Source organism: Hippichthys cyanospilos, chromosome 17 (assembly GCF_059441005.1).
Source record: "Hippichthys cyanospilos isolate Australia breed blue-spotted pipefish chromosome 17, RoL_Hcya_1.0, whole genome shotgun sequence".
Classification (NCBI taxonomy): Eukaryota; Metazoa; Chordata; class Actinopteri; order Syngnathiformes; family Syngnathidae; genus Hippichthys; species Hippichthys cyanospilos.
This window is the reverse complement of record NC_142385.1, coordinates 5169808-5191358: the sequence shown is the minus strand read 5'-3', so window position 1 is coordinate 5191358 and position 21551 is coordinate 5169808. Positions and strand designations below refer to the sequence as shown.

At 36.0% G+C, this 21551-nt stretch overlaps 2 protein-coding genes and 2 long non-coding RNA genes across 6 annotated transcripts; 1 reads left to right on the top strand and 3 right to left on the bottom strand.

The window, feature by feature from the left end:
* Positions 1 to 985: 985 nt before the first annotated feature.
* On the bottom strand, positions 986 to 5256 carry LOC148409301 (uncharacterized). 3 transcript variants are annotated; one of them, XR_015868409.1, is made up of 3 exons: positions 4990 to 5256; positions 2225 to 2381; positions 986 to 2141 (listed from the first exon to the last, which is right to left on the bottom strand). It is a non-coding gene; the product is annotated as an uncharacterized LOC148409301 (long non-coding RNA). The 3 variants fall into 3 exon arrangements; XR_015868408.1 differs by lacking the exon at positions 4990 to 5256 and adding an exon at positions 3995 to 4968; XR_015868411.1 differs by lacking the exon at positions 4990 to 5256 and adding an exon at positions 3995 to 4967 and having other exon boundaries at positions 2225 to 2349.
* Positions 5257 to 7454: 2198 nt separating this feature from the next.
* Positions 7455 to 12746, bottom strand: LOC148409300 (ectonucleotide pyrophosphatase/phosphodiesterase family member 7-like). Its single transcript, XM_088439001.1, has 5 exons — positions 12384 to 12746; positions 12140 to 12285; positions 10492 to 11124; positions 8978 to 9224; positions 7455 to 8048 (listed from the first exon to the last, which is right to left on the bottom strand). The coding sequence occupies exons 1-5, from the start codon at positions 12670 to 12672 to the stop codon at positions 7930 to 7932; spliced, it is 1434 nt and encodes a 477-aa protein (XP_088295127.1). The 5' UTR covers positions 12673 to 12746; the 3' UTR covers positions 7455 to 7929.
* On the top strand, positions 7855 to 18286 carry LOC148409299 (uncharacterized). The gene is made up of 4 exons (XR_015868388.1): positions 7855 to 8071; positions 13505 to 13577; positions 17917 to 17984; positions 18065 to 18286. It is a non-coding gene; the product is annotated as an uncharacterized LOC148409299 (long non-coding RNA).
* On the bottom strand, positions 14755 to 21234 carry LOC148409298 (ectonucleotide pyrophosphatase/phosphodiesterase family member 7-like). Its single transcript, XM_088439000.1, has 6 exons — positions 20937 to 21234; positions 20087 to 20232; positions 17328 to 17960; positions 17015 to 17249; positions 15668 to 15791; positions 14755 to 14863 (listed from the first exon to the last, which is right to left on the bottom strand). The coding sequence occupies exons 1-6, from the start codon at positions 21232 to 21234 to the stop codon at positions 14806 to 14808; spliced, it is 1494 nt and encodes a 497-aa protein (XP_088295126.1). The 3' UTR covers positions 14755 to 14805.
* Between the last annotated feature and the right edge of the window lie 317 nt (positions 21235 to 21551).

Genomic DNA, 21551 nt, shown 5'->3' with positions numbered 1-21551 from the left:
AACTCAAAACAGGAAGCTGATTATAGACCCCGCCTATGACATAGCGGTGTTATTCTGATGCCAAGTTGATTATATTCAGTAATATTATGTTTTAAAGTTGAACATAATTGCCTACTAGGGGCAACACTATTGGTGGTTCGCAAGTATGAAATAAAGTGTTAAGAAATTGACAAACATGGTAACAATGTTCGGCACCAATTCACACAACATAGGTAGCGTACCAAGGAAGTTGTTTGCCCCAAAACAATTTGCGGAGGTCTTTTTCTTTCATACGTTAAATTCAGGGACAATAAAAGTGTTCTGTATGTTTCTTTGCTGACAATACAGACAGGTCCATTTTAACATTAGTCAAGCAAATTATTTTGTTGAATTGCATAAATTCACTTTTTAGCCAAGTTTTTTTTTTTTTTTTTTTTTTTTTTTTAACAATGTGGATTACAATTAAACTATTTAGACCTTGATTAAAATATACAGGAATTGAGGCCAACATTGATGGAAAAGTCGCTTTTTAAAATCACATTTTGTTAAAGGGATATTAAACTTATTTTGCAATTTTCAGCATTTACAATGTTTATATTTAAATGACAAAATTATTTTTCACATATAATTAATACTTTAAAAAACACATTTTGACACTGTTAACAGGAAATGATCTCATGCAACCAAGTAATGACCAATCACGACTTGTTAACATTACTTTGCCAAACCCAGAAAACAGGTGTGGCCTGCTTTGTGTTATCTGACCCTTGATCATGTAATATTACTTTCATTTAACGGCACATGGAAAAATATGGTATCAATCTTATTAATTTTACAAGAACATATTGTAGTTATAAAATTAATTATTGACAAAATATTATTATTTTACCGCAGAAAACGGGTAAGTTTCTTATGCCTTTCAGCACCTTTCAATATTTGACCAGTAGAGGACAGTGCTGTCCCGTTACGATGCACCATATTGTGATTTCTGCTCAAAATCAAAAAACATTTTGAAACATGTTTTAATACTACAATTTTTTAACCAGTAACATTGAACAGAGAAAAAAAAAATATGCATTTAGTACTCTTAAAGAATACACAAGAAGATTATGTAATAGTGAAGGGTCCTGTGTGTTCAAAACTTGAATTCTAATCATTTGCACATAAATACTGTACATGCACAGTAATCTGTAGCTGGTCCAGTTTGATCACCTACAAAATACATACCAATACTGATATTAGCAACGGGTCATCCTATGCAAATATAATTTTATTGTATAGCATTGTGTGTCCATAACAGCCACAGCAGGACAATTAGAGATAGTAGCAATTAGGGAAATTATGCATGCAATAGTACAAGTCTATATTATTGCAATTTTTCATGAAAAATAATGGAGAAACATACATAACAGTATACTGACATGCTCTTATAAAATACATGAATAAATATAGCATTTATGACATTTCTTGCATTCAGATGTAATGTACAATATGATACAGTATAACAGAATAACAAAAAGGTTATTCTTACTTTTAAAATATTCCTGAGAAAGAGTTTTTAAATACGTGTATGTAAACTTAGACATTTCCCTCTTTAGCCAATTATTAAAACCCTCTCAAAATTTTACTCATGCAGCATCTACGGACATAAACTGTGACACGGTCAAGAAGACATTATTCATTGCTGTAAAAAACAGGATTTAGCGTAATGAATAGTGGCAGATAGTGGGCAAATGTTAATTTTACAAATTGAACAGTACATGAAAATGTTTTGATGTTATGGTCTCTTTTTTTGAAGAATTTTGGAATGACTCTGATGCCTCTGCTTCCTTACTTTTCACCAAGGAGTTGTGACACAATATTTCATTGTTTTGGTCTGATTCATATTCACTCCCAAGTGACTGACTGAATTTGAACACAGTCTGTATTGAAAGGCTGGAATTGTGTCTTGACTGTTTCATTTAAAATATATCTATCGGTAAATCCCACAAAGGCCTTCAATATTTTCCCGCATGATGTAAGATGGAGTATAATGCGTCATTAATTTGCAGCTCTTTGTTGTCAAATGCACTCTTGTGGTTCCACTCTGGAAGTCTGGTATCTTGCCCCACCACCACAGCAGCATCGGAAGCAAGGAGCTATCGTCAGGGTCATGAATGTGACTGAAAAAAAGAGAGGTCACTAATAATTTAGGACACATAGAAGTAAAAGAATGCATAGTCACATTTTCTTCATCTCAACTTACTAACAAAGAGGAGAATCACACAGAAGGCCCCAATTTCCAATCCATTGGCTTGTGACAGCCCTTCCAGCTTTTTCCAAACCATGCGGAGACCATGCTGGACTTCTTCATTCAACTCCATGCCAATCCTTCGATCCACAAGCGATATGCTCAAAATGTGCTTTGGGAATAGAAGTGGAATTCAATTTGCCGGCTCAAGATAAATGTAAAAGAGAAATTGGTAAGAGTTACTGGCGGTACAAGTTATTTTCATTGACGACTCCACCCTCAACCACTCACAGTCTATAATCTTATTCTCCATCCCCGTCATTATCCTCAAAGCCTCAGAAGCACTTGTCTTTTTACACTTATTCAAATTGGTACCTGAACCAATCTTCTGTAGACATGCTGTATATGTGCACTGTGTAGCAATACTGTATGTTAAACACTGATAAAGCTCCTCGGTTAGCCCGTTTGGTGGGTCACTATATAAACTGGACAGCCTATTTCAGGCCTGCTATTTCAAGAAGAACTAACGCCTGTCATTATCTTTGGAGCAGCTGTGCGTCTGCATAACCACAGAAGATGAAAATCGGTCATCCTGTACGAAGGAAATCTGAGTAATTCATTCAATGTCAGTAAAAACTATGTGAATTGAAATGCTTTAGATTTAAGTGATATATCATATGTAATAATTGCAGTTGCTCTTCTAATAAATACCAAAATGGCAATATAATGTAAACAGCAGAAGCACAACGAACATAAGAAAGTTATATCTATCTGGCATTACATCTCAGCTATTTACTTGGATGGTTGAATAACTATAGCATGTGGATGACCACAGGGAAAATTATTATTATTATTATTATTTTGCCATGTGAATTGTGATATAATAAGGATTGACATTTTTTTCAGGCACTTTGATGCACTTGGGTTGTTTCCTTCTTAGACAAACTTTTAACCTGTATAAGTGGTGTAAAAAATAACAGTTGTTGAAAGTTGGTTTATGAATATTTTTTTTCCTTTCAATGTTAAAAAGGACTCAGTTTTAGATATATAGATAATATTCTTATTTATGGTCAACATGGTGAGTGGGGGAGGGGCAGTGCTTGTCATTTATATTTGCAAAATACAACTGACATGCACTATCCTAAGAGGGCAAGTGATACAGAAAATAGATTAGATGGACTGATTGTGCAGATATATGAGAGTAAATGTGTATTAAGTCAAGCATTATACACCCTGAAAGAACTCAAATTATGTGTAAAAAAAACAAAACAAAACAAAGCAAAGAAAAAACAAGAGACAATGTAATATTTGTGTCAATTTGAACCCAACTTTCTGGGTTGTTTCAGACAAAATAATAATCTCAAAATTACCAATTTTTGTGCAAAACAACCCAGAAAGTTGGATCAAATTAACCCAAATATTAGGCCAGCCCCTTTTTGAACCATGCTTGTGTTATTTTTAAGATAAATGCCTTTGGCGTACTAATTTTAATGAGAACCTAGCATAAAATCGACCAAAGGAACATTTTACAATTAAAATGTTTTGTTTAGTTTTTTTGGGACAGTACGTTGGATACAATTTAGATGACAGAACATTCTAACGTTCTTTGGACGGCAAATTTTAAGTCCTTATGTCTGCTGCAGCCAAGCCAAAGTGATGAATCAAAAATCAGAAAATTTAAGAACAAGTTAGTTATGTTTCTAGACAACACTCTACGTGTTATCTCAATTTAAATTAACTAATATCAAACGTTGTAATGATAATAAAGACATTAAACATACTCACGATGCTTGACTGGCACTCCGAATTTTTCATGTATGTTTGAGGGGGAAAAAAAAACAACGTCAACGAGAACGCACGTAATCCATATTGCATTTAGTTAACTACCTACATTTAGCTTTAGCTTCTTTGTGTGTGTTTTTATAATCAGGTTTAGGGTTAGGCGGTAGAAAAAATTGTCACCCGAAAACTCACTACTTACGAGCACTTTATTGCATCATTTGATCGACGACAACACGAACTCGTCAAGACAAAACAACTAATGAAATACCGGATTATTGCTGAGTAGGTAAAAAATTGAATTTCATTGGATATCCAAAGTGTCAATCAAACCTACTATTGCTGCCGTTACAGTCTGATAAACAAAAATCGTACATATTTGGCACTAAAGTATTATTACACGAATAAAATAATATATTTCGTTAATGAATATTTTCAAATAAAACTTGAGAAAGTCCTCTTCATCACTCATCCCTCTTCCCTCGTTGCTTTGATTCACTTTCTCCTCCATATAATTTGATAATCATAATGTGACTTTTGATGTTACAGACGTTTAAATTTACTTTCTTTTTCATCCCCAGACTATAACTCCAACAAATTATCTAGGATTTTAATCTTGAAAGATATTACTTAATCTTAAAAATGTACACCTTTAAATTGCTTTATTATCACAATAGGCAAATCTACATCTACATTTGGTAAACTGTAATGTCCTTTTTATTTTTGTGCTGTATGACAATAAAAACTGATAGACAAAAACAAGTAAAAGAGCATTCACTCTTGTTTGGCGTCCAATCAGGCTTTCCAACTGTGAAAATGTGAAGCACCTGCTAAATTTAGTGGGAAGACAGTGTGACCTTTGCACTCCATTGTCACGCTTCTTCAGAAGCTATTTATGCAAGAAAAAACCTTGATCTGTAAACAAACTAAATATGCCTATAGAAGCAAACATGCAGTAGGCTACATTCATGTTGGCAAATGGTTGGGAATCACATGCTTACCTCAGCAGGAAGCAAGATCCAGTCCTAAATGTGGCACATAAATTTGACCCTCAATGTTTTGCAGACTTCTTCAGAGCGTCACCTCCCCCCTCTTCTTTCTCTTTCCAGTCGTTGATCAAATTAGCTCGCTTGAATTTAGATCAAGACTCCCGCTGGACGTTTGCAAGTTATTTGAGATTTTTTGAAAGTCATTAATCTTTTTCTGGAGGATTGCATAAACTTTTCATCCGGTGTTGTGTTCAATTTCTCGTACTTTTTGTGCTTGTTCTCTCCTCCTCTTTTTACTGAAGCCTCTCCCCCTTTACCTCCCACACGTCTTCCCAAAGTGACTCTTTCACTGCTGCTCTCACTCCCCCTCACCCTCTGTCCTGTGTGTACATGTGAGTGCTCATTCACCATTTACCACCCACCCGCCTCCCCCCCTACTCTTGGTTGCCATAGACCAGCTGTGTGAGGGCCTCTTATTTTTGTCTTCAGTCACAGTGGCGACGAGGCTCCTTCCATAATGAGTATGGAGTGTTATAGCAAATGTACAGTATCAATCTGGTGTCTTGGCTGCGGATACCCAGATATAGTTAAAAAAAAAAATAAAATGTATTCTCTTATTTATTCTGTTCAACACAATGAAAAGGGAACAATTGTTCATCGGCATGGGTCACTCTCCCGGAAAGACGACTGAGGAGAGTATGATGAAGGGTGATGTAAAACAGACCTTCTGTTGCACAGTCTTTTGAAATTTTCTTCTCCATGGATGCATTGGCTATCAGGAAATCTAGGAGTTTCCCAAACAGCCGCTTCATTACAGGCAGAGGATGAGCCCACTTCTGGCCTACATAACCACACCACAATATAGTGGCTTCAGTCCAATGCTTCTCCAATAATGAGACGGGCCTACTGTAGCAGAGGGGGGTGCCCCAGGGAAATGGCTTTGAGGGAAATGGCTTTGTCTTTATCAAATAACATGTGATTGCAATAAAATAAAAACTGTTTTCTTTTTTTGTTTCAGGCACTTTGATGCACTTGGTTATGTTTTTCAGCTTTAGACTACGCTATAACCCATATAAAAGGTGTAAAAAAGTAACAGTTTTTAAAAGTTGTAAAAGAAGTTTTAAAACGTTGATTTATATTTTGTTATATTTCATTATATTGATTTATAATGTTTGTTAATGTTAAAGGATTACCTATACTTATACAATTTTTATAGATAATCTTATTGATGATGAAGACATATATAATATAACCAGTTCCTTCCTACGTGTCATGATGGAGTGTTTGCCATATTGATCATGTTGGGTGGGGTGCATTTATTGGTCCCTCCCCAAAAAATTTAACAAGTAGAAAAGGCAAGATATCATATTCCTGATTTAAAAACAACTACAAAAAAAAAAAACAAACCTGCAAACTAACCATTATATTTTCTTTTGTCTTGTCTCTAACAAATAGAAAGTAATGGGCAAATGTCCATCTTGTGGACGTATTGTCCATATTCGACTTGTCATTTGCCGCACTCATCTGCTGTAGTAAATCCTAATAAGAGAAAGTAAACATTTTGCCTTGGGTTTCTCTCCTCCAATCCCACAGTTTTTGCATTACTTTTGCTGTTTTGCGTTGCATGCCCGCCACCTAGTGGTCAAAATGATAATTACCAGTACTGTACTGCTTAAAAATCAAAGACCCAAGATGGGGCCTTTCCCCTCCTCAGGTCATCACTAGATGCAGTTGCCAACATTGTCATCTGCCAACATCTGAAAACCATTTACAGGGCACATTCCAAAAACTGTAAAAAGATTATACAGCCAACATATGCCCCGCAGATACATATTTAGTTTGAATTCAAAATGTCTGTTTTGCCCACTAGCAATTAATCTTCTCACATTGGTTGATGAGCCATCAATCACTTGGTATTGTTGTTTGTTTATTGTGGATGCTGACAATGTATCAAGACGTTATAATGGACTAATATGACCTGAATTTAGATACTGTGTAGAAAATAAGGACTTGCTTTGCAGCAAAACAAACTGCAACAGTGGAGGTCTTGCACATTCCCAGTCTACAGAATCATTGTTATTTATTTATTTATTTTTTGGTTTAAGAGTTCAGATTATTTTTTTTAAACCAGATATTGAATTGTGTTTTGCAACATGTGCATATTTTTGTGCCTCACCATTGATATGCTATAAAAACGTTTTATATTTGTTTACTTGATTGAAGCACTACTTTTTGAACCTTTTAGGCTAAAAGAATATTTAAAAAAAATTGAATTGACAAATACCAATAGAACATAAACAATCCTGGAAGCTGGGCAGCCAAGAGAGATTTAAATTGTTGAAAATAAATATAAACATTTCATTTAAGTTGTCAATGTGGGATAGGGTTTGTAATAGTGTTTGGGACTGTGTGTAAGGCCATGACTGCACACACAATTACACAATTACTTTTAGTAATTTAGTAGTTTATTTCAGTACTTTAGACTTTAGTACTTTAATACCTCATAGATTTTTGATTGATTATAATAAAGTGCTAAAATAATCAATTATTTTAGGTAATTAAGTGATTAAGTAATCAATTACTTTGGGTAATTAAGCACTAAAGTAATCAATTACTTTACTATATTTACCTCTGTAATAAAATACTATTGTAATCAATTCAGTGTTCAGGACATTCCCTCCTGTTACCAGTTGATAGCACTTAATGTGAAGCTTTAGCTTCGGTGAGCACTTTAAAAAAAATCCACTTTTCACTGCAGGTAACACAATTTAAGATAGTAAGCTAATACGTATTCAGTTAAAATAGAGGAGAGGAGAGAAATTTGATTTCCATGTACAGTAGTCAAGACAAGACCATTTCTTTGGAGCCTGGAAGGCGATCTTTTATGTGTGAGTCCCCAGGCAACCACATGGATTGCTATGTCTGAAAGTGATACAGGACTTCCAGAACCCTTCAGGCTTTTGTCCTTCTGCACATGTTGTAGGAAACCATGATGATAAACACAAGAACGAGCAGCCCAATCCCTGACGCCAAGCCTATCAGCACCTCCATTTGAGAGCTGTTCTTGACAGCTAAAAGGACATAAAAGCATAATGTAAGTGAAATGGCAGAAAGAGATTCATATAAAGAGCAGATATAACATAGAATTCCACCATGATGATAAGATATGGCTTTACAACTATTTGAAGTAATACACCATGAGATTTCAGACTGATAATGGACTGGGAATGCTAGATTGTGATTGCTTATCTTCCTTGTTCTTTTCTGAAACCTCACGTGATGTCAAATCTACGGGTGAAGATGTGATGTTCCAAGAAAATGAAGCTAGATCGTACTAGACTAGATGTGTCCAAACTCGGTTTTCAAGGGCCCCTATATAATTTTCATGTTAACGTCCTCCAACACATCAACTCATCAGCAAGCCCACAGAAGCCTAATAACGATCCTGATTATTTATATTAGGTCATGTAATACTTAAACAGGCCAAGCCTGGCCCTTGAAGAAAATGAGCATTTTCGGAATATACGTGTTATAGTTCGGGATTGTAGCAGAGGGTGATGCTGTTGCTCTGCTAACGTATTTGCGCCCCTCTCCACGCTCTAGCGCCCTGTTAAATTTAAAATACAATAAAAGTTTGTGCCTGAAGAAACCGGCTACACATGCCTGTTCAGCTTCTGAATCACAGTTAGGAGATAAGACTGTGTGTTTGTGTGTGTTTTTACAAACAGCTAAAACAACGTTGATACATTGCCGGTCTTCATTTTTTAAATTACTTTTAGAGATTATTTGAATGATATTTGTAAATATGAAAGTTTTATGCTCACTGCATTTTGTTAAATGGCAATGATTTTAGGCTAAACAGTACAGTATACTTTATCTTTGTATGGTGTCCCAATACTGGAACTTGGAGATATTGCGATTCATCAATTTGACCCAAGCTTCAAGAATAATGATTTAAACTTGAAGTTTTATTTTAAAAGCAGCATCACTATTAACCTACCTTCATGCTCACTTCCCGCGTTATCATTATGTATCAACATGTGTTTGGTTTTGTTCAAATGCCCATCGTTTTGCTCCGGTCTGATTCCAAGCAGATGGCACATGAGTGGGTACACGTTAACCAGGTCAAAGGGATCGACAATCAGGTTTTTCTGAAAATCTGGCCCCACAGCCCTAAAAAAGGCTTTCATATCCATGGCTTCATTATCAAAGCCATGATCTCCTTTGTTGAACTGCAAAGGTAAAAACTGGAGGGACACAAAAAGTAAAAAAAAAAAGTTTAATGAGAAACATGACATTGCATCTTGCTTGATCCAGCTAAGCAAGTCGAGAAAAATTCTGTGGTCGTTGAACCACTATGGTTTTGGACTACTTGTCAACATTTCAAAATGGTACTTGCACTTTCAGTTGGTCACCACAGCTAATCATGATGCCATGATTTGTTTGGCACAGTTGTAATGCCAGATTCCCTCTTTTATTAATTTTTTGTATTTTTGAAATATAATTTGAAAATATGTTTTAAAATATATTTTTTTATCTAAAAGAGGGAAAACAGTTTGTTGCTCGCTCTAGCGTATTTAGTTATCAAAGTAACTTATGGGTGCTACTCACTTGTGCATCGTTAACTGTTTAACTGCCAAAATATACGTTGTCAGTTAATTTGTCATAATGTTATTATTCGTCAAGTGTATTTTTTAAAAGTGATAAATTCATGTAAAGTTGTTAGTCAGTTTTTGTTTTCGTAATTGTGATATTGTTTATGCATTATTTACAGGGTATTTTATTTGTTGCCCTTCGTGGACATTTTGGTTCTTGCACTTCCTGTTTAATTGCACGTGAATGAGACATTGTGAAGAAAAAGATAAGGTGGTTTGAAGCTGCTCATTTTCATCAGCCTATATTTTTTGAAAGTTACTTTTTGGAAGGTATTTGGACTTCATTCCCTTCGGGGTTTAAAAGCAGCCATCAAGGTTTGTTTTGCTGTCATAAGTTTGCACTTTCATTTAGTAGCACTATGGTTCTTCGTTTGTATAGTGATGTAAATATTGTATCGTAATTCGTATTTTCTATTTATGTTATTGTTTATGTTCATAGTTTGACGGTGTCGAATTATGAAACGCCAGCTGTATATGCAACTCGAGTGGCATGGTTGATCAACTGGAGGTAGTGACAAAATTGTATACATCAAATCAAAGAAAGGAGAATGTTTTCATATCCTGTTAGCAACCCGGGATGTAAAGTGCCGCAGAAAAAACTCTTCTGTGATAAAAGTACAAAAATGTAAAAGCAGTGTAGAAATGTGAAGAGTACAAAGTACAAGCAGAAGTAATAAAAATGTAAAACAGAGTACAACTAGGATGGAACTAATCGAATGGCAGCTACTTGTCGTTGCCAAAGTGTGATTCGTAGCTTATGATACACATTTTCAAGATATGATTGACTCAAAGGATCCTCACAACACATTGTGACATTTGATCAATCAAGACTCAAAAATTCATGAATTCTGTTTCTTACCCCACTTATGACATATCCGGGGTCAGACATAAGGATGATGGGAAGGAGTCTCGGATGCGAGCTGTAATGCAGTCTCGTCGGCACATCCTCTTTTTTATACACATGGAGATGAGGGTGTCCTCCCTTTAGAGCCTGGTAGACCTTCTCCAGCTTCCCTTCTTTAGGAAGTAACATTCCACCGGGGCCATAATCCAGAAGTTGGAATTGGATATCCTTGAAACTAAAGCCTGGGATCTTAGACAAGACAATCCTCTGAATTTGACTATCTGGTAGTATGTTAGCCATGCCGTGGTCAGCTGTGATGATGATGTTGAGTCGATCTGTAAGACCATGGTCGTGGATTTTGTCTCGAATGTAGCCAACAGTACGGTCCACTTGCTGGACCATCTCCCGAAGCTCTCGGGAATCCGGTCCAAATTTATGTCCAACCAAATCTGGTTCTCCAAAATACAAGGAGATGAAATCCAGATCCTGCTGGTGGAACCAGTCCCCAATCACTTTGTTGATATTTATCCTCCATTCTGTCTCGTTTCCATGGTCGTAGATAGCAGGCTCCACCTGCCTCACATTTATAGTTTCTCCTTTGTATGTTGCAGCTGTCCCGGGGAAATGCAGAGATCCTGTTTTCAATCCCTAAAAGAAAATAAAACAAACACACTTAAAGAAGATATTATTAATGTGTCAAAACCACAACTTAGGGAGGTTCCTGTCCAATGGCTTCGCCTGCTGCCAAGACATCTTTGCACTGGACATTTCCTGCCTAATAGGGAACTATGTGTTTATTTGTATCTGTATTTGTTTGTATTTGGTACATGCAGCAATCACGTCAAACTGTTGAGCCTGGAAGGGGGCTTCTCCCACCTGTGGTCCCTTCTAAAGGTTTCTGATTTCCCCCAAATTTAGGTTTTTGAGTTTTCCTTCCCCTTTTATCAGCCTTGAGTAGGGGATGCTGTTGTGTACTTATGATTACAAGAAGTCTCTGTACGACTTATTTTTCGCAAAAGAAGTCTCAATATAACTTAATTTCACCTGTGAAGCCCTTTGAGACTTCAGTGATTCAGGGCTAGATCTGATTTGAGAGGAGTTACTATAACTATGTGTGGAAGTTAGAATAAATAGCTCAAAATCATTATGCTCTGTTCAATAATTGGATTTCACCTGTGCACTGGAGACTAAATTTTAGTCAGAGGCAGAGATGGGAAGTCCAGGTCCAGAAAGTAAAAACCCTGTCACAGTTTAGTTTTAGCCACTGGTGTTCCTAATCAACTTGCAGTCAAATGAGTTCATTAACTTACCTGTTAAGTAAAAGCACATGTAAATAAAAGGAAACTGTGGTAGGGTTTTAACTTGTGGACCTGATTTTCTCATCTCTGGTCAGAGGTATTAATCATGAAAACCAAAATCAAGTAAAATCAAGCTAATTTGCAACTGTAAACTGCTCACTTACAAAACCAACTGGAAAGCCATGCAAGTATTTATAAAGGTTTTTAAGTATTAAGTATTTTCAAGTATTTATAAACATATTGCCATTAAGTACTTCAATTTTGGACCAAAAACTACAGAGTAAAATCAATTGGTAAAATATTCAAATTTCCAGGCATTAAAAAAACAACAACAATTAAACAAATATCAAAATATTTGAAAAAACCTGTCTCTGTGCTGTTATCCAGATGGGTAAACTGCCATTGTCCCAGTAAGAATCAACAAACTGAGCTGCGTGGTATTGCTTCTTCTCCTGAGTGGTCGTGTTGAACCAAATGTTGTGGATTACTCCATGATTTTCTACAAAATTTCCTGGGAAAGTAAAGGGAAAAATAACAAAGCATCATAATCTCTTGGGCCACCAATCTGATTTTACCACCTTGTTTAAAGTCAGAGCACACCAGAGTTACCTGTAAGAAGCGAGAAGTGAGCAGGACTAGTGATGGTGAGGAAAGGTGGTGTTACATATAGTGCCTTGACACCATCCTTGGCCATCTTATCCAGATTCGGAGTTTCAATATTCCGGTCATAATCCCAGCGGAAGCCATCAAAGGAAATGAGCAGCAATTTGTTCTTGGGAGACCCACTGAAGACAGACTGCTGCCCTGAAACCGAGTCCCATGTTGGGGCAGGAGTGCAAAGGGGAGAGAAGATGAAGCAGAACACAAGGCCAAGTATTAGCGTTAATAAATTTGACATTTTTATGCCAGAAGTTCTCCAGCTGCATAATATTTAGTCTCTCCCTAATGTGCCACATTAAGAGCACACCCTTACTCTGTCTTTGAGAAAATTAGCCTGTGCAAAGACCAAACAGGTTTTTATTTTTTTACTATGTAAACAACTGATAAGTGGAGATAATGGTAGACCTTTAACCAGTGAGATGTCTGTGTGTCGCATTAGAGGTCGCGCTGTGAAATGCTGCCTATGCTAAAGAGGTGTGATAATGACCTTGAAATTGGAACCACTATTTTTCTTTTTCTTTAAAGGGACAGTGTGTAAGATTTAGACCATTTTACATTAAAAAGGAATACATTAAATGATTGTAAATTTCAAAAACATAGGTCTAGTTATCATTAAATTACATGGTGGGTGGCACTTCTCCAGAGGCGGCCATGTTTGTTATAGCTATGGACAATGGTAAATGCAGAACCTCCTGCTGTCCGTAATGAAAAATCTATATTGCGGAGAGTCACCCTGCATGCCAGACAGATTACTTAACTGTAAATGCAAAGGTGGGCACTTCATCAGCACTGATGCACTGTCCATCAGTCCGTCGCTGATGAATGCCTGTTTTGGCGATGGACTGACAATCAGTTTATTGACAGATTACCAGTCAGTTGAAAACATTTTTTTTTGTTTTTGTCATTGTGGAGGAAGTTCTCTAAGTCAATCACACTCGAACGGCTGAAAGAAACTGGCGAGGAGGAAAAAAAAAAAAAGCTTTGGGATCCTCTTATGTAATAAATTGGAATTTCAATTAAACTCTGCTTTTTACTCATGTTTGGTTAACTACTTGCTTCACTCTATTTAGATGTCCGAGCAACTGTGGCTCACCGTGATCCTGACTACGTACAGCCAAGACATGGAAACCAGAAGGCAGAAGAGTAGGTACAGTTATTATAAAAGTGTTAATAATTAAAGTTTTAAATAAATATGTGTACTGCAATAATATTTGTCTTAAATATGAAAAGTATAAATACTTTTCACATTTAAAATATTCAGGGACCCAAATACACTGTTCTCAATAAAGTATATGTATAGTATATGCCATAAATTTGGTATTTGGTATAATTTTGGTACTTCTTCCACTTCAGGATTTTTGGGATAGGGACCTCTGTACTGTGTTTCTGTTCCCTTTTCATTATTATGAACCCTATATATTGGAGAACCCTATTCACTGGAAAACTTGAAAAAAAAGAGCAGAAAACCTTTCTTTAATCATTTTTAAACTTGCTTATTGGTTTTTAAGCCTTTTTCAAGATGTATTTTAGCCAGTTGTTTGCTGCAAATGTTTAGTTTCTTAAACTTTTTTTTTACTTTTCAATCTGTGTTATTTTTGAAAGGCATGACAGAGTTTGGCCTGCAGAAACAGGTTTACAAAAAGGATCAAGTCAGTGAGTGCATGCATTGACGATGATGATGTCATGATGTTGTGAAGAAGTAATGGCTTAAAAAAAAATCAACACCTTACACGTGGATTCAATAAAGACTGGACTCTGTAATCTTAATGAAGATACAGGAGGGCTGATTTTATGTGCTTGATAAGGTTTATCACAGTCAGTCATTACAGGATAAGTGTTAAGTATCTCCATTAAGTCATTTGGAGTCACTCCATCACAACCAAAGAAGAAAATGAAGAAATCTTAATGACATTCTACAATGTCAGCAAACACATCTGTGATATTATCAAAAACAAATATAAAACAAAACAATGGTAAATGAAGTACATAATTGTTCACTTGTAAATCAGTCAAAAAGATAAACAAGTGCGTGATACTATGGTTAGAATTGATTATGAATCCACTTCGAAGATATAAACCACAGGTGTCGAACTCCAGTCCTCGAGGGCCGGTATCCTACATGTTTTCAAACCTTTTCCCTCAAAAACACCCGATTCAAATGATTGGGATCATTTTAAAGCTCTTGCCGAGCTTGCTAATGAGCTAGTCATTTGAATCAGGTGTGTTGGGGAAAGAAAACTGCAAAACATGCAGGATGCTGGCCCTCGAGGACTGGAGTTCGACACCTATGATATAAACCATACAGGTTTAAGGTGTAAATCATGCATCGCAAAGAAGGTACAAGGGTAAAACTAGTTCAATTTGTGATTGCTCAAAGATTAGTTTGCTTGCTGTGTTCCTCTTCATCAGCAGTGGTCATCTGTTTAGATCTGAAAGAAGTGAAAACAAAGTAGAATGAATGTGGGCATGCTGTATTGTGGTTGTTTTGTTTGAATTCCGGTATTTACATATAAACCTAGTCAAAATTTGAAAGTACCCCTTACAATGATAACAAAAATCCGACACTGACAAGAGTAATACAAAAAAGTAATTAAATTCCAAAAAACTGAATGATGAAAATCAGGCTTTTTTTTTTTGTTTCTGTTCAACTACTTTAGAAAAAAATGGCATGGACAGAAATTGTAGCACCTTCAACTTAATATTTTTATGCCCTGTTTGAAATTTAAATTAATCAAACTAAAATTTTTTTTAGATTGTAGCTTCACCCATCTATAAGTATAAAACATCCCGATTGAGAATTAGTTTGGCACATTCCAACGTAGAAATACTGTACTAGAAATTCTCCCAAAATAGCGGTTTAAAACCAAATTGTCATGATGAAATCGGATCCGTGAGACTTTCTTTGGTGTGTACTTCCCGGAATTTCATGAATAACTATTTAACTGGTGCTCGTTTTTTTTTTAAACTTTATACGTGTTGCTATTGAATGTTTATTTTATTTTATTGCTTTGGTGTGATCAGTTCCACTGCGAATACATACATTTTGAGTGGAATATACATAACTGTCCAAAAAATCTATTATTTTCTTTAACTGTTGGTTATGCCGAGGTTTCCAAAACAGTATTTAATTACTCATAATAATATTATTAGCAAAAGGGATTCCAAGAGTGCCTTAATTATACACAAATGAAAAAAAGGTTTTATTTCACATTGTTATGGTTTAGATTCCTCACCTTTTTCTTGCTGAGTTCCTTTTATACAAGGTATGGGAGGCAACTGCGACAAACACCAATACCAAAAACCCAGTCACTGCTGATAAGCCAATGACAATTTGTGACCAACTAGAGGGTTGTTGACCTGCGGGCGGAAAAAAAAAACAAACAAAAAAAAAACAAGTGTGAGGAGCTTATGAATCACTTGAAAGTTCCAGATTAGCACACAGTACCCTTCTTATCTCAACACACAGGCTTTTTGATAAGAGTTGAGCCGACAACATTTCTGCCTCGGTGTCAGCATAATTGTGTCAAGATAGAAGCATTCACAACAATATTCTATGCCTCCCACAACGATTCTTCAGTTTATTTTGCTTACATTTATTTGAACTGGGGGTGTCAAAATAACAGATGAATTGTGATCGTTTAGTTACAGTTATAATCGCAATTTTTTCGCATTAATCCATTTTTAATCTTTAACTTTATGCTTTCTCTGTGCTTATTAAATATGTTTTTATGCATGAAAGGTGCATTCAGTATCAAAAAATGCCCCAATGGCACCAGGTGATATGTATTCTTTATAAGAAGGAGCTTGTTTACCACAGAAGAAGCTCAAGTTTAGCCTTCCACATAAATGCAAAGTACACAGCTGTGGCTGCAGCCATAGTTAACAACATTTGAGCAAGTGTGCAATGGGCTGGATGAATGATGGTTATTTTAATGATATTTTCTAATTATTTGGCCAAAAAAAATGGTCAATACCAAATGTTATAGCCAGCACTTGGGACTAGTCTCAAATACAGTACAGCAGAACGTAAATAATTACAAATGCATCTGTTAATGTCTTTTCCAGTGCCAAGCGTTATTTGAAATGGCAACTCCTAGAGTGCCAGCCAATTTTGACGCATCTTTCAAGACCGACAGAATACTGTATTGTATGACTATGTAAACATTGATGGTGCCATATTAAAGATCGGATTCCATTCTTTACACAGAAAAAGAAAATAAATGCAAATAATAAAACATGAACATAAACAGTGAACATGTATTTCTGATGGCAAAATAACAGTTTGCAAATGTATATAAGTGCTCAATTCGCATAATTTCTAAGAGAATTGCTAGCCACGGGGTTCATCTATCCATTTATTAAAAAAAAAAAAATAAAATAAAAAAGCTTGGCATCGTAAAAAAGCGGCTGTTCTGCACAATTGTGAGTATCAACGCAGCAGACCAGATAATGCGACTCTTTTAATCAGCCTGCAAGAGGTTTGTGATTGGCGGAAGAAAAATCTGATCTGCTGGTCATGCAGAATGTCGGCATTTTTTAGGGAAATGCAAGCAGGCCTCCGTGGAAAGAAGTTGGCTTACTCTTATTGTCTCCTGTGACTTTCAGCATATGCTTGGTACTGTTTAGGTGGCCATCATTGACCTCTGGGTCAATCCCCAGCAGATGACACATCAGCGGGTACACATTGACTGTTTCAAAGGGTCCAACCACCAGGTTGTTCTTGAAGTCAGGCCCCACTGCTCTAAAGAAAGGCTTCATGTCCAACACTTGATTATCAAAGCCATGCTCTCCTTTGTGAAACTGCACAGGAAACTGCTACATTTGGATTAAAAAAAAAAAAGAATAATAAACAATTAATAAATCCAGAGAAAATGGCTCGAAGATGTTTCTCACCCCATTGATTACATATCCGGGATCGGCAAAGAGGATGATGGGAAGTAGTCGAGGGTGATTACTGTAGTGTAGCCGTTCTGGCATTTCCTCCTTCTTATACACATGAAGATGAGGGTGACCACCCTTTAGAGCCTGGTAGACTGTCTCCAACTTCCCTTCTTTAGGAAGCAGCATTCCAGCAGGACCATAATCCACTAGATGAAATTTGACATCTCTGAAGCTAAAGCCTGGTATCTTGGACAAGATGATCTCATTAACTTGTTCCCCTCGAAAGACTGTGGTCATCCCGTGGTCAGCAGTAATAATAACGTTGAGCCGATCAGTTAGACCGTGGTAATGGATCTTGTCCCGAATATAGCCTACAGTTCGGTCCACTTGCTGGACCATCGCCCGCCTCTCTGTGGAATTTGGTCCATATTTGTGGCCAGCCTTGTCTGGTTCCCCAAAGTACAAGGAGACAAAGTCCAGATCTTGCTGGTGGAACCACTCTCCAATCACCTTGTCAATATTATGCCGCCATTCTGTTTCATTTGAATAGTCATAGAAACGAGGTTCCACCTGTTTGACCTTCACAGTTTCTCCTTTATAGGTTGCAGCTGTACCAGGAAAATGTAGTGAGCCTGCTTTTAGTCCCTAGATGAGGATAGAAGAACAAAGGTAAATAAAGTAAAATATTTCATAGATTTGTAGTATGGTTACAATGAAAGGAATAATTGATGTGGGTTTCTGTGTTCCAGAATTGGGAAGACGTTTTCATTTCAAGAATCCATGTACAAAATGTAACATTGAATGTCTTGTGTTAACTTCTTGTGTCAATTATACGTAGTTTTCCTGAAACAAAATCTAATTGTAACAAAATCTAATCGTAACTATCGCAAATGTGTATTTTTTTTCTTTCTCTGTTTCTCTGTTCAGGACTAATTTTCATATTAAATACAACATATTGAATTGGCTTTAAACAGTGTTTTTGGGCTAATTTGATTTGGTTTATTATGGTAAAAAGAGGTTTGGAGTCTATGGGGAGAAAACATTTTTGACAATTCTGGAAACTCATATGTTCAAATATCTTCTAAGTAGAAGTACTTTCCAACTTATTTTCAAATACTACAGGTTGTTGAGGAGCATGCTCTATATTATAGAGCAAAAAAAAATATATAGAAAAAAATATTATTAGCATTTAGCTAACAACTATGTTTGAAAATATTTTCAACAATATTTTAACATATTTGCAAGTACATTTGAACTTATTTGCAAGTCCATTTGAACTTATTTGCAAGTGTGTTTGAAACTATTTAAACACGTTCAAACACATTTGCAAATATGTACTAACATGCTAAGTTGTAGATACCGTATTTCTACGTGTGAAAGTCAAGGTTTTCTTTCCTCATTTTCAACCCAAAAATTGGGTGGGTTGACTTATACCATCATAACTCAAAACAGACCATTTTTTTTCCACACTGTGTTTGAATAACATTAATATGAATGAACACAGTCATATTCAATTTACAAGACTAAAAATGATTATACTGTACATACCGTTAATTTGATATAGTATGCATTTGTTTTTGCCGTGTTAACAATTTTAAATGAACTTTTGTCAAGCGCCAACTTATTGCCTCTATGTTTTTATTGACGAGGCTGCGTGGATTATTTTTCCGGCAGGTTTTGACACATTATGAAAAGGAAAGGATGGCTTTACTTGTCTCCTTCAGCCCTTAGATGTGTGTTTGCTTGAACAAGCCGACATCGATGTTGGCAGGGAGGGGGGAGAAACAGCGTAGGGTAAACTTTCACGCTCTGATCTCACAACTGTTGGCACTTGGGTAAATAACGGTCCAAGTAAGATGATCAATAAATCATCTCCAAAGACCTGCATTTCAAACAAATTGGACAGGTCCCAAGATGACTACCCGTGGAATAGTAAAGAGGAAGTTTGCATAAATGATGAGCAGGAAGGAGAGGCCGTCTGGGATTTAAGCTATTTGTCATGTCAGGTAGTGATGATGACTTTTGGGGCTTTTTGTCAAATTCATATTGAGCTGTGTCAAAAAAAAAAAAAAAAGCATTGAAACTTCAAATCAATGCATTCGCACACATCCCCCCAAACCACAACAGTATGTTATACGATATACAATGAAGACATGGGTCACTTCTTAGCAACAACAACAAGTATGCATTGAAGAAGTTAAAATCAAAAAGACAATATAATAATGTGTTCAGTCCGTCAAGAATGTGTAGTGTTTTTGTGATTGAAATGCAACTTTTCGTTCAGAAGACAGACATCTTGTAATAATTCCATAATTCTTGATGTATTCAGTGGATATTATGTGGATGTATTCAGCAACTTACAGACTTTTTACCGACATATGCAACTTTTAAGACCTTTCTTGTGACTATTTTTAATAATAATAATAATAATAATAATAATAATAATAATAATAATAATAATAATAATATGTCCATGTTACAAACAATTTTGTAGACTCTGAGACTCCTTGTCGTGGGCCATAAAAGCAGATGAACTCAGGACCATTATAAAGCTCTTGGTTTTGTCTCATTCTTGAAAATTTCTTGATTTCTTGATTTATTTACTTTTTTGTCCTGATCTCTGTGAGGACTGGCCTCTGGCAAGTCTTAGTGTTGGATTGAATGGTTTTGAGCACAACCCTACTCGTTTAAGAAGCAAACACCCTTCCTCTCTAAAAAAAAATAAATAAACATCACTTCAAAAAATGTGGCCTATGAGATCTACAATCCACCTGTCTCTGTGCTGTTATCCAGATGGGTAAACTGCCATTGTCCCAGTACGAATCAACAAACTGCGTCATGTAGTACTGCTTCTTCTCCTGAGTAGTTGTGTTGAACCACATGTTGTGGATTACTCCATGATTTTCTATATAACGCCCTGTAGAGAAAAATACAGGTCAGTCATTTGAGAAATATAGTTGACTTTACTTACACTTACAAAATAATTAGCTTCCTTTTTTTACAACTTCCACACAAGCAGAAATGATTTAAAAAAAAATCTACCTAAAATGCTCTTAAAAGAACTAAAATTAAATAAAAAAAAGTCGCAATGTAAGTTAAAAAATAAAACACATGATTACAATTCTAAAACTGTATTTACCTGAAAACATGTTAAGTTTACTGCAAGTTATGTTCCTATTTTTACTGTGTTTATTTTCATCATACTTTAATCTATTATCTCATTAATTTTCTTATCATTATTATTTTTGATTGTGCAGGGGGCTGAGCGGTCTGGGAAAACAAGATTTTGATTCACTATTGATATAAATTATTATATGATCCATCGATAACAATGACAGCAACAACAACAACAACAACAACAATAATAATAATAATAATAATAATAATAATAATGATGATGATGATGGAAACACTGATCAATACTTTATCTCTATGTGCAAACCTACTAACCTAATAATGTCTCCTGGCACAGCCTAAAACTGAAATGTATTTCAATAAAAACTGTGTTGACATTTTTGACACACTGATGTCATATGGACATTTTTCATTGTTTTACTTTGTGCTCTGACTATCGCCAATTAAAAGTAAATATGCATATATGAACATATGTTTTCCACATACCTGTAAGGAGGGTGAAGTGCGTGGGGCTGGTAATGGTGAGGAAGGGTGGCGTGACATATTCTGCTTTTACCCCATCTTTGGCCATTTGATCCAGATTAGGGGTGTCCACGTCTTGGTCATAATCCCAGCGGAAACCGTCAAATGAGATAAGTAGTAGCTTGTTCCTGGTTGATCCACTCAGGACAGACTGCAGCCCAGAAGTCAAATCTCCTAACGGGACTGCGGCACAAGGAGTGCTGACAATCAGTCCGAAGACAACCATGCAGAGGAAAAGCATCATGATGTTAGGTCTGCGCATTGTATGGTGAAACGTGAAAAGTGGAAGCCTCACTGTGGTTGATCACTGATCCAGCCTTGGTTTTTAAAGTACAAATTAAATATATGACACCTTTTACATGAGTAATGCTTACAACGCAACCTTGCATAAATGTCAAAAGAAAGGACAGATAACATAAGATTTAATCTGCATTTGCAACATTTACAACAAAGATGTGCCATCTTATCTTATCAAATCATAAAATGATGAAGGTCCTGAACCTTCATCGCTGAGGCTGTAGAAAACAACTCTGGAGGCCAACTCAAAGCCAATGGCACAGGTGAATGAAAATCAAATGT

Bases quoted from the DNA above. Each gene is read 5' to 3' on its own strand.
- LOC148409300 (XM_088439001.1), bottom strand. From the start codon at position 12,672: ATGTCAAATTTATTAACGCTAATACTTGGCCTTGTGTTCTGCTTCATC. The intron at 12,286-12,383 runs GTAACTCTGGTG...TTACTTTCCCAG, and splicing joins TCACTTCTCGCTTCTTACAG to GAAATTTTGTAGAAAATCAT. The intron at 11,125-12,139 runs GTTTTTTCAAAT...ATTTTCTTTTAG, and splicing joins GGATAACAGCACAGAGACAG to GGATTGAAAACAGGATCTCT.
- LOC148409298 (XM_088439000.1), bottom strand. From the start codon at position 21,234: ATGCGCAGACCTAACATCATGATGCTTTTCCTCTGCATGGTTGTCTTC. The intron at 20,233-20,936 runs GTATGTGGAAAA...TTTTCTCTACAG, and splicing joins GCACTTCACCCTCCTTACAG to GGCGTTATATAGAAAATCAT. The intron at 15,792-17,014 runs GTAAGCCAACTT...TTCCGCCCGCAG, and splicing joins AGTCACAGGAGACAATAAGA to GTCAACAACCCTCTAGTTGG.